Source organism: Arvicola amphibius, chromosome 8 (genome assembly GCF_903992535.2).
Source record: "Arvicola amphibius chromosome 8, mArvAmp1.2, whole genome shotgun sequence".
Classification (NCBI taxonomy): Eukaryota; Metazoa; Chordata; class Mammalia; order Rodentia; family Cricetidae; genus Arvicola; species Arvicola amphibius.
In genome coordinates, this window is record NC_052054.1 from 80484619 (window position 1) to 80496940 (window position 12322).

At 54.5% G+C, this 12322-nt stretch overlaps 1 protein-coding gene across 1 annotated transcript; it reads right to left on the minus strand.

The window, feature by feature from the left end:
• Scn1b (sodium voltage-gated channel beta subunit 1) lies at nt 1-9363 on the minus strand. The gene is made up of 6 exons (XM_038340478.1): nt 9019-9363; nt 7440-7606; nt 5824-6064; nt 1146-1287; nt 738-809; nt 1-650 (listed from the first exon to the last, which is right to left on the minus strand). Exons 1-5 carry the CDS (start codon nt 9056-9058, stop codon nt 743-745), a joined length of 657 nt encoding a protein of 218 aa, XP_038196406.1. The 5' UTR covers nt 9059-9363; the 3' UTR covers nt 1-650; nt 738-742.
• Nucleotides 9364-12322: the final 2959 nt, after the last annotated feature.

The following is a 12322-nucleotide window of genomic DNA, read 5'->3' on the forward strand; positions in this document are numbered from 1 at the left end:
TCGAGTCCAAGAATCTTTATTTCATGAACAAAAACTACTTCTGTAAAGAGAGGAGGCCGAAGAGGCCCTTCCCGAGAGACCACAATTGAAGGCTGGTGAGAGAGGGCGGGTGGGCCATGTCTAGGACGTGTCACGGAGAGGGAACCCCAGGTCCAGCCGGAGGAAGCGAAAGGGAGATGAAACCCAGAAACCCCTGCCCACGACTGTCCCTGTCCCGGCCCCTCTTGACCCCATCAAGCAGGGCTGGAGCCGGCTGGCCTGGCAGTGCGTGTGGGAAGTGGCCTAAGTGCAAATCAGCAAAAAGAAGGGGGCGGGGCCTGCCCCCTCGTCTCACCGCCCCCTCCCCCAAACAGGCAGCAAAAGCAGGGTGGGGCGGCCATATTGCTTCACCCGTCATGCATGGCGGTGGGACGGTGGGCGGGAGGCGGTGGGTGAGGTGGGATCAGTCCCTGCCCGCTCCCACCCAGGTGGCTCCTCTGCAGGATTGTGAGGCTGGGGAGACCGATGGGCTGACTCCCATTGCTGGGGGAGGGTCCCCATCAGGGGCTGACCTCCCACTGGCGGGGGAGGGTACCCATCAGGGGCTGATCCCCACTGCTGGGGGAGGATACCCGTCAGGGCTGGCTCTTCCTTGAGGTGAAGCCCAGGGCCTGCAGGGTAAGAAGTAGAGACTTGGAGACCCAGTCCCTGAACCCTCTTCCTGGCTGGCGGTGCCCAGAGCGGATCATCAGCCTTACCAGCGCTATTCAGCCACCTGGACGCCCGTACAGTTCTCTTTGCTCTCGGATGTAATGGCCAGGTATTCCGAGCTGTTCAGGGAAAAGCAAGGCAGACAGTGACCCCTGGGCCCAACCCTGAACAGAATGGGGTCCCTGCCTCAGGCATGCAGGGCTACTGAGACTGGAGAGGACTGAGCGGGAACCCCCTGAGTCTGAGAGGCCTCTGTAACTACAGGGCACCTCGGTGACATCCAGGAATCTGTAGAGGCAACCAGAAAGACTAGGGTTCGAATCCTGGCTCTGCTGCCTGGCAGCGGTGCCATCCTCTTCTCATCTGCAAACAGCTATGCTATTGTCTCTGCCGCAGAGGCTGGAGTGACAGATGGCCCCAGGGTGGCCTCAGCCGGCCTCGCCAGCCCCACTCACGCATTTTCTTGTGCAGCAGCTTCCGTGGCAGCGGCGATCTTCTTGTAGCAGTACACCATCTCCGCCACGAGCCATATGGTCAACACCACAATAAGCACGTACATCATGATCTCCGACACAATGGACGCCATGTCTCTGTTGGCTGCAGGGGCCGGGCATGGTTGAAGGAGGGGGCAGAGGAGACACAAGAGCCTCCGAGTGTCATATGTTTGCTGTGTGAACTCAGGCAAGTGGTTCAACCTCTCTGAGCCTGGGCCGCAAACAAGGTTATTGTGCTGGTTTCCACGGGAATTACGGGGACTCTGATAGCGACAAGGCGCTTGGGATGGGCCTAGGGGTTGCTGTCACCCTGCCTCCCTGTGGCATTTGTGACATTTAGGAGGGTGCGTGCGCCGCGCTGACAGACTGACTCTGCAAATCAAATGCCTGGGGTTCAGATCACAACTCTGCCAGCTGTGTGACCTTAAAAAAGTGACTAAGCCTCTCTGGGCCTCTGTTACCTCCAATAGCAAAAACAAACAACAAACAAACAAACAAACAAACAAAAGACCAGTTTCTCAGGACAGTGTTCAGGCTGTCATGACTCTCAAGGGGTGTTCTTATTGCTGTTGTAATCGAGGCCACTCTGTGTCTACTGTTGGGGTCTGAACTGGCTTTGCTTTTTTTTTTTTTTTTTTAACCAAGATAGGGTTTTTCTGTGTAGCCCTAGATGTCCTGGAACTCGCTCTGTAGATCAGGCTGGCCTTGAACTCACAAAGATCCGCCTGCCTCTGGAGTGCTAGGATTAAAGGCATGTGCCACCACCTCCCGGCTCTGGCTTTGCTTTTTACTAGCTGTGCAACCTCAGGCAAAAGACTCTCCCTCTCTGAGGCTCAGTGCCCCTCTGTCAGATGAGGACAAACACACTCAGAGTTGCTGCGGAGAGGCAACAGAAGAACAGGGAGCATGGAGGCCAGCGCTGCTCAGCATGGCCTGTTTTCGGGAAAGCCTCCCTGCTCTGCGCATTGCCGGCTTGCCTCTCCAGCTTCCTTTCATGGGGCCTAAATTTAAACTGTAAAGGGAACGTGTCCAGCCAGGGGACTGGAGGGGAAGGACGCTTTGGCACAACTCCTCAGCCAGATTTGGCCGGTGTCCACCCTACATCCCTGGCCCCCTTGGTAGCCCGGATCTCATTCCCCCCACCCCCGCCCTACGCCTGCTGGCCAGTGAGGTCTTCCTCTCCTGTGAGCCTTATGTTTGCTGCCCTGCCAGGACAATGCTGGTGTTTCTGGGTCAGAGGGAGGAGGGCAGGCTACAGGGCTGGATGTTCCCCCATCTGCTCGTTCATTCATTCATTCATTCATTCATTCATCAGGGTTCACCCATGCCATGAGCGACCCCTCTCTACCCGACTCTGTGATAAATTCTCTTTGTTTGCCTGAGACAGGGACTCTCTATGTAGCCAAACTGGCTTCGAACTCACAATCCTCCTGCCTCTGCCTTCCAAATGCTGAGAGTTAAACATTCCATTCGGTTGTCTTTTCTATCTACAGCCCATTTTCCAGATAAGGACTCCAAGGCCCAGAGATAGTTTGGTGCTGAGCCAATGACGCACAGCCGAGATGGGCTCTGAGCTAGGGCTCGACCCCAAGCATAACTGTTCAGAGTGTATGGTCACTGTCCTGTGGCCAAGGCGAATGCTGTAACAGCTGATTAATACCCAGGCCGTCTTTGCCAAACCACTGGGTGTCTCAGGAGGAGGAACTGCAGGGGTCCTCACTTTACAGATGAGACCAAGGGAGAGCCCACCGGGTCACATGGGGGGGGGCTCCTGGGGGGCTCTTTGAATACCCCATCTTTCCTGAGAACTGGACCCAGACAGAGTACTACCACTGACCCACAACCCCTCTTTCATTTTGTCATGGGGTCTTGACAAATGTTCCCCAGGGTAGCCTTGAATTCTCTCTACAGCCCAGAACCTTGAATTCTCTCTACAGCCCGGCTTCTATCTCAGCCTCAGGAAGGATCCCCATTGGGCCTTCGCCTACTTAAGGCCCCTAGAATCCTCTAAGACTGCCTGTGGGTCCACACAGCAGCCCTTCTGTGGGCCAGAGTCCTCGGCAGCCTCAGACGCTGTGAGGTGCAGATCCTCCTGAGTGTGTAACTACGTCCCTGTCGTGCCCAGCTACATCCTGCCACCTTCCATGCCTTCATCCATCACTCGGCTTTGGGATGTGACTCCATGCGTGTTTAGGGGCTACAATGGGTGATGCCAGGAACACAGCAAGACAGCGGTGAGAACAACAACCAGACCTGCTAGGAACCAGTGAGATGGCTCACACCTCTAGCCCCAGCACCTGGGAGGCTGAGGCAGGAGTCTCACACCAGCCTGGGCTACAGAGGGAGCCCCTGCATCAAAAAGCCCCAAAAGTAGGTGCTCAGTTTGCAGAGTGCTTGCCTAGCATGCACGAAGCCCTGGGCTTGTGTCCCAGCACTCAATAAAACGGGCAAAGTGGCACATACCTTTAATCCTGGCATGTGGAAGGTACGGGAAGGAGAGTCAGGAGTTCAAGGTTATCCTTGGTTATATAGCAAGTTGAACATTAGCCTGGGTAACATTAGACCTTGTCTTTTCTTTAAAGCCCCCAAAAGAACATAAATAAAAAAATAGAACATAGAAGAAAACCAGCTATGGACAGATGGGCCGTGGTGGCACACACCTTTAATCCCAGCACTCAGGAGGCAGAGGCAGGTGGAGCTCAGAGTTCGAGGCCAGCCTGGTCTACAGAGCGAATTCCAGGACAGCCAGGACTACAAGAGAAACCCTGTGTCTGGGAAAGTGGAACAACACAGATTAGTTTTTCAGGTGTGGTGACTCACACCTATAATCCCAGTACTCAGGAAGCTGAGTAGGAATATGGATCTGATGTTAGCCTGGGCTACCTAGTGGACAACATGTCTCAAGATAAACATGCAAGTAAGTAATTAAATGTCAAAAAGTAATGCAATAAACTATGGCTACTGAGAAGGCCTAGCGGGTCAAGGCATTTGCCACCAAGTTTGATCCTCAGGGTCCACGTGGTCGAAGGAGAGGAAACTGACTCCCGCAAGTTGACCTCTGACCTCCACGTATGCACCACAACATGTGCACGTCATATGCCTCGCACACCAAAGAAATAAAAATATTGTCAAAAAGAAAATTAAAGCAGCAGTACTGTGGTACGGCAGGTAGAACATGCTACCTAGAGTCTTCTGGAAACATGAGCTCAGCAGAAAGGGCTCTGTGTTCTGAACACAGTCACCAGCGCAGGACGGAGAGTTTTGTATGGCAGAGCAGAGAATGTGGATAAAAGTCAAGCTTTACGGTGGGCGTGGCCTGAGCAAGGGCCCCGCAGGAGGCGAGGCGGGGACTTTCCCTCAGAAGCTGGGGTTTGTGAAGCCTGGTTTTGGAGTGGCCTTCACTCCCCTGAACCCGGATCTCGCAGGCAAAACTCCACTTTCTGTGCCCACCGCCCACCACACACCCAGCGTGGTGACATCCCTGTGCCTCTCTCGGATGCGCCTCTCACTTGCCTTCTGTACCATTTTGATGAGAAACATAAAAAAAGCTAATTATAACAAGGATCCTGCAGACTCTGGCTGAGGGAACACGGATGCACGCGAGAAACCGAGAAACCGCCTGGGGCTGGGGGTTGTTAACCCAAGCAAGGCTGGATTCAGATCCGTGACCCAGTCAGGTGACTTGGTTGCAGGATCTCATCTCCCTGAGTCTGGGCCTTTGGGTCAACAATATGGGGTGGTGAAGCCCCTCCCTCAGATGCTGGTGGGAGGGTCCAACAGGGACTTTTTAAGGAGTCAGAATGCCAAGGGACCAGGTCGGGAGGATGGGAAGTGCTACTGGCCCCCAGGGATTCACTTCCCAGAGTCCTTCACTGTCTCCAGGCTTGGAATAGCTCCCTGACTTTCTAAGACAAGAGGACACATGAACTCTGGAAAATTCCGATTGACGCTGATCAGAAGAAGGTCTGTCTCCGAGTGGTGGCGCAAGCCTTTAGTCCCAGCACTCGGGAGGCAGAGACACATGGATCTCTCTGAGTTCGAGGCCAGCCTGGTTTACAGAACGAGTTCCCGGACAGCCAGGGTGAGTTCCCGGACAGCCAGGGTTACACAGAGAAACCCTGCCTTGAAAAACAAACAAACAAACAAAAGGGAGCTGGAGAGTAGCCTGGGCTACAAAGCAAAACCCTGCCTCAAAACTAAAAACTATGGTGGTCTGAGGAAGCGGTCCAAAGACGCTAAAAGCAAAATGTTGGCTCCATTCAAAAAAAAAAAAAAAAAAAAAAAAACCACAGGCCTCTGCTATTCCCCATGTGGTCCCCAGTAAGGCCCCAGCTCACCACCGTGTGCCCTCACCTAAGAGACACTCCAAGCCATATACAATATTCTCTCTGGTCCCTGGGGAAAATCCTAGGGCTCAGAGAAAGGAAGACACCTGTCCGAGGTCACACTACATGAATGCAGCTTAGTGCCCACGATTTGTGGGGGAAAGACCTACTCTGACCTCCCATGGGCTGAAGCGCCGAAGACTCCAGAACCAGGAAGGGGTGTCCTTCCCCCTGTGGCTGCGGCACCAGCCTGTCCCCTTCTTTCCATCTGTCCCTCCATCTGGCTTGCCGGAGGGTGACAAAGCTTGACTCACCCTTGTCCACCACCTCCAGGTGGATCTTCTTGACGACGCTGGTGTTGTGCTCGTAATTATCAAAGAAGAGGAGACGGTAGACATGGCACTCGTAGTCGCCAGAGTGGTTGTAGGTGACGTTGGTGATAAAGATGGACAGGTCCTGCAGGTCCTTGGTGCCCCGGCTCCCGTTCCACACCACGCGGCCCTCAAAGCGCTCATCTTCCTCCAGCTGCAGCACCTCGTTCTCATAGCGTAGGATCTTGGGGTGGTTAGTCATGAGTGGGGTATGTAAGTCACTGTCTGGGTCTGTCTTCCACAAGTGTGGCCCCCAAACTGTCCCCCATCCTGACCCTCCCAAGGACAGATGATGTATATATGGCAGCAGCATCTTTTGTTTATTTCAGTGGTTCTGGCATTGCAACCTTCGCATATGCTAGGCAGGGGCTCCACCACTGAGCCACACTGCCAGCCCCTCACTGGGGGATTCTAGGCAGGGGCTCTACCACTGAGCCACACCATTGCCCCTCACTGGGGGATTCCAGGCAGGGGCTCTACCACTGAGCCACACCCCAGCCCCTCATTGAGGGATTCTAGGCAGGGGTTCTACCTCTAAGCCACACTCCCAGCCCCTCACTGTTGAATTTCTGGCAAGGGTTCTATTGCCAAACCCCGCCTTCAGTTCCTTACTGGTGGGTTTCAGGCAAGTGTTCTCTCATTGAGCTATGCCCTCAGCCCAAACTCAGGCATCTTGACTTGGGTAGTGAGGGGTCAAGGAGGTTGAGATCTCAGCTAGGACCATGGCAGCTCCTGACTGTCCTAGCCCCGAGACACATATACCCACACAGGCCCACAGTCCAAAGCTTCGCCTGGCTTCTGCATTCCCCTTCTCCATGCTTATTTCCCAGACACTGGTCGCCCTTGGACACAGGCTCCCTCTCCTACCACATGCACATTTCAGAAGATACACAGAGTAAAACTTTGCTCTTTGATGGTGCTCTATGGGCGCCCAAGACATTTTTGCTGGTGCCAACTAATTCCAGTGGCAGGTTTTCACTACCCAACATATGCCAGCTGCATCAACTTATTCAACCCTCATGCAGACCTAAGGGGCTGAAGCGAGATGGTTTAGCAGGTTAAGGTACTTGCCACCACACTGATAGCCTGAGTTCGACCCTTAGGACCATGTGGTAGAATGAGAAAATGGACTCCTGCAAGTTATGCTCTAACCTCCACACATATGCTATGGCATGTGCATACACACATACAAATAAATGTAATTTTTTAAAAAAATAGGGGGCAGAGACCACGACCCCTCACGGTTACAGGAGCCATGCTCAGTAACTTGCCTAAGGTGATCAGTACTCTGTGATGAGTGGGGATTTAAATCCAGGCCACTCATCATATCCAGTTCATCATTAGCAAAGCACCCACACAAGCCAAATGCATGCCTGTAATACCAGTACTCGAGAAACTGAGGCAGGAGTATTGCCAAGAGTTAGAGCCCAGACTGAGCTACTTAGCAACACCCTGTCCCCACAGCACTAAAAGCAACACCGAAAAGCAAGCAAGCAGCCTTGAGATCCAGCACTGGCGGCTCCATCCGGCTCCATCCCAGCCCAGGCACCCACACATACCTTGACAAATTCCTCTGTCCCCTTCTGGCGGAAGGTCCACTCCGTGAAAGTCTCGGCGCTGGTCTCGCTGCGACGCTTACAGGAGATGCACAGGATTTTGAAGGTCATCCCGTAGACAGCCTCTGTCTCGGAGTCCACCTCCACGCAGCCCCCCCAAGCTGAGGACACTGCGGACACAGTGGGCTCAGCTCAGCGAGGCACCTGCCACTCTAGGCGGCACCGGGCTTGCTGCCCCACAAAAAACCCATCTGTTTCCGTTTCACCATTTCTGCACAGAGTGGATGCCAAACCTATCCCTGATTCTCGCTCCCTGTGTGACCTTGACAAGCTCCTCATCTTCTGGGAGCCTCAGTTTCTCACCCCCCTACCCACTCTTCCCTTCCCCTGCCTGTTAGGTAGAAGAAATTGTCATCTTTGCTGCTGGTAGTCGCTAGGTAGAACTCTGGAGGATATCCTTGGGGCGAGTAACTCCACTGAAGCACCCTGGCTCTCAGAACGCCAACAGCCTTCTAGGCAGGGGTTCTAGCAGTCCATGCCACTCCCACCAAACTGGTCTGCAGAACCAGCCATGGGTTGAGAGAGGGGAAGGTTGGCTGAGGGGGGCTCACTCCAGCCCCACTTCTTCTCCCTCTAGGCTCTCTGTAATCCACCCCCTCCCCAACTTCACCACCCTGCCTTGTCCCCTTTTTCACAGACTCCCTCACTTCAAGACATTCACCCTAGGTTAAAAGTTCTTTCCTGCCTCAGGGTCTTTGCTCAGCCTCAGATCCCTCCTTCACCCTCTTACCTGTCCCCTCTTGCCTCCACCACTCGCTAGCTGACAAAGTCCTGTCTACTATTGGAGCTCTGGGTCTCTTCCTTGTCCCCCAGCCTTCTGATCTCTTAGTCTTCAGGGCTTCTGGTTCACCTTCCCTGTTGCCTCAGTGTCCCCTAAATTTATTCCTCCTAGGGGTGTCTGAGGTCCCAGCACCGCTATGTCCCTCTCTCTTTCTTCCCATCCTTGCATGTCTCACCATTACTATTACTGTTATTGTTTTAAACTCCCATCTGGCAGGCATTCTCCATCCCCTCTCGGTCTCTCCAGATCTTTCCACCTTTCTCAAGTTTCTCTGTCCCTGGCTCCGGCTCGCAACTCTCTCGCTCCAATATCCCTGTCGTCTGCCTTAGTCTCTTGGTTTATTCCCACTCCCAGGGCTTGCTTGGTGTCTTCCCTCGGTATCCATCCCTCCGGGTTTGTCTCTCCGGGCCTCAGTCCCCGGGCGACGCCTTCCCCCACCCCTCACGCGGCTGTGGGTGTCACATTGCAGCCTACGGGGCTCTGCAAGCAGCTGACTCCGCGTCTCCTCGCCCCCGGCCCGGCGCCCGCAGACCAACCTCCGTGCCAAGTGCTCCCCCCACCCCCGAGAATCTCCTGTATCTCCAGAATCTTCTTCCCGTGTCATCTGGGGTCCCGCGGCCCCAGCGACCTCGCACCGCGCACAACTTCCCAGGCAGAGACTTGGCGAGCTCGAGCCACGCGGGCGGGGAGGGGCGTCCCGAGCGCCAACGCCAATGGCGTGTGTCCCCCAGCAACACTCACCTAGCGCCGCGCCCACCACAAGGGCCAGCAGTGTCCCCATGGCCGCGCAGGGCAGCGGGTGCGCAGAGCGCGGCGACAGGCGATGGGGCCCGAAGGCGACTGGCCCGGGCGCCGGGCGCGGGCGCGGCAGCTGCGGCTGGGGGGGCGCGCCCCCCCGCTCCGGTTACCGCCGGGGGCCCAGCCCCGGGGCCGGGAGAGCGGGCATCCCCGCCGCGCGGCGGGAGGCTCGGGATGCTGCGTGCGCTCGCGCCACAGGGCGCATCCAGGCTGCGGCGACCCCTGCCTGGCTCCGGACGCAGCTTGGGAGCTCGCTGTCGGGCTCCAGGCTCTGGGGCGCGGACCAAGGGCTCCTGCGCACTGCAGCGTCGGCCCGGGAGGGAGGAGGGAGCCAAAAGAGGGAGGAGGGAACGGGAGGGGGCGGGATGAATCACCGCGGGGGGAGGGCGCGGCCGTCCAGCCTTTGCCGCAGCGGCCCGGGAGACGCCGGGGCACCGGCCTCTCTGGTGGCTCCCCGGCTTCTGCGCACCGGAGGAGTGGCCTGGGTCACTCCGACTTCGCCAGACTCTTTGGGATGGAGGGACCCTTTCCTCTTCTTCTTCCGAGAAAGGTCATCTCCAGACACCGAAGAGGACTTGGAGGACAGTTTGGGGGACCAGTTTCTGTTTTCCTAATTATGAAGGTTAACCTTATCGAGTTCACGAGGACATGGGGCTGGGACATCCGAGGGATCTACTTTTGACATCTGAGATCCCTCGGACTGGAGGTTACTGAGCCAGAACCTAAGAGGGCTCGAAGGAGTGAAGGGGTCAGGCTAGGGCTGTATAGAAACCTCCAAACCACATACAAGCTCAAAGGGTACCTTGACATCCCACCACTCTGGGGTCGGAGGTGCCAGTTTCAAAAGGGCCATTCCCGCGATCTCCACCCCCCCCCACGCGCGCCCCGCGCCTCTGACGTCATCTTCCCAGCTCTCCTCCCACTCTACCGTCCACCGATTCTCCCCACCCCCAGCACACCAGCTCATCACTGCTTCAGGGCCTTTGCCCTACTTCCTGCCTGGACACCCCTCACCCCTTCCCCGCCCACTGTCCCCAGGTGATGGAAGGACTGACTGTTCTAAAACCCAGGGCTCCAATGTCACCTTCACAGTATTTTCTGTGCGCATTTTGAATAATCTGCCTCCCTCCGAACTTACTGGGCCATCTTGGTTTTTACCTACTTTGTCAGAATAGTTAGATGTTGGTTAGGTACCAACATGGGATTGTTTCGGTGTTTATTATATTTTATTTACTCTTTGCGTGTGAGACCACACATCCATACCAAGGCATACATATGAAGGTCAGAGGACAATTTGGAAGACATCTTCACTATATGGTTCTTATGTGTTGAACTTAGGTCATTAGGCCTGGAGGCCAGCATCCTTAACTGCTAAGCCATATCTCTCCAGGCCCTTTTGTTTTTTTAGACACAGGGTCTCATTATGTAGCCCAGGCTAGCTACTACCTGGTGGTCTTTCTGTTTCAGTGTGCACCACCATACCATGATTGTATTCTTTTATATGATTGGTCTGTCTGCTACCTGCACCTTCCCCAGGTTGAGAATACTGTCCTGTGTCCCAACAGGTCCCCAGCACCCTGACCTCTTCTTGGCCCATTATAGGATTCTAGGTCACCAGGACCAAGGTGGAAGACTCTTAGCAAGGGGTGGCTGGCCCCATCCTAGCTTCCAGTTCTGCTTGGAATAAGGTCCTGAAGAAGCCACATTGTGGGGCAGGTTCAGGACATAGAGGCAAATAGCCAGGGACACCAGACACCTTTGTGGTCTGGGCTTTTGAGCCAGCACCTCCTGAGCCGTGAAATTCTTTGTGCAGAAAATAACCCTTTCACGGTTCTAGTGGCCCCGGTGGGGGCTGGGAGGAGGCGGCTCAGGGAGGACAGGCCCTGGCGGTGGACAGGAGACACCTCCTTACAGCTCTACAAGACTGGTGTCCAAGGAGGCTCTCTGTGGTGGAGTGGTGGAGGCAAAGCAGCCTTTTTCGCTAATGAACTTAATTCTTACTCCAAGGGGTTGTCCTTCCGCCCAGTTTGCAGGTGTGAGAAGAGAGCCTCGGCATGGGGAACAGGCAGATGGCACACTGCAGCGGAGGCGTGTGTGGTGTGTGTGTGCGCATGTGTGCGTACAGCTTTGCCCTTTGCTTGTTACTGCTTCCATCCAATCCTTCTACCCCACAACTTGGCATGTGACCTTCCAAATGTCCTTCTAGACTGACAGACTCTTCCTTCCCTTTGGCCTCAGCCCAGGGTTTGGAGGGCATAGCTGGGTTTGACCTCACCACTGATGGCTGATGGGGAGGCGGTTGGTTCTAGGAGGGATAGCAACTCATGTATAAACTTGAAGATCTGGGGCTGGAAAGGTGGCTCAGTGTTTAAGAGCATTCGTTGTTCTTGCAGAGAAGACAGGTTCAGTTCCCGGCACCCACATGATGGCTCTCAACCACCCAGAGTTCTAGGGGATTCGGTGCCCTGTTGTGATCTTTGAGGACACAGTGTGCATCCATGCATGCAGACAAAACACTCATTTATACAGAAAACAAACAATAAATCTAAAAAATAAACGTGGAGATGTCATGGGGGATACCTAGAATCTGCCTCAATGGTGGCCTTGGGGGACTAAGAATTTGTCATAGGATGAAAGGAATAGCAAAGCCTGGTCCCCACTCAATGCTCGCGACACGAGTTTCATCGTTCCTTCCGATTCTGTGGTAAATAGAATGAGTTTTGGCTTACTCTGCCAAGTCCCGTTAGGAGGCATATTCTGAGGCTGGTGGCGCAGGCCTGGCATCCCAGCTCCTCGGGGGACTGAGGTGGGAACACACGTTCTAGGTCCTACAAGGGCTTTCCTGGGTAAGTTCAAGCAGATTTAGTTAGACCCTATCTCACAGGAGAAAAGAAACTAGAGATCTAAGTATTAAGTATGATTAGAGGTGGCCACCCCTTTAATCCTAGCCCTGGAGAGGTAGAGACAGACAGATCTTTGTGAATTCAAGGCCTGCCTAGTCTATATAGCAAGTTCCAGGATGCAAGACTTCATAGTGGAAACCCATCTCAAAATAAATAAAGTTTAAAATTTAAAAAAAAAAAAAACGGCAAAAGGCTGGGGATAGAGTTCTGTGGTAGAGTGCTTGCCTAGCAAATTCAGGGGCCTTAGGTTCAATCCCCAATACCCAAAAGGCCATACGTATTGACTTAAAATCTCCTTGATGGCAGATCTCAACTTTGGTCCTCCATGTTGATGTGCCCCCATC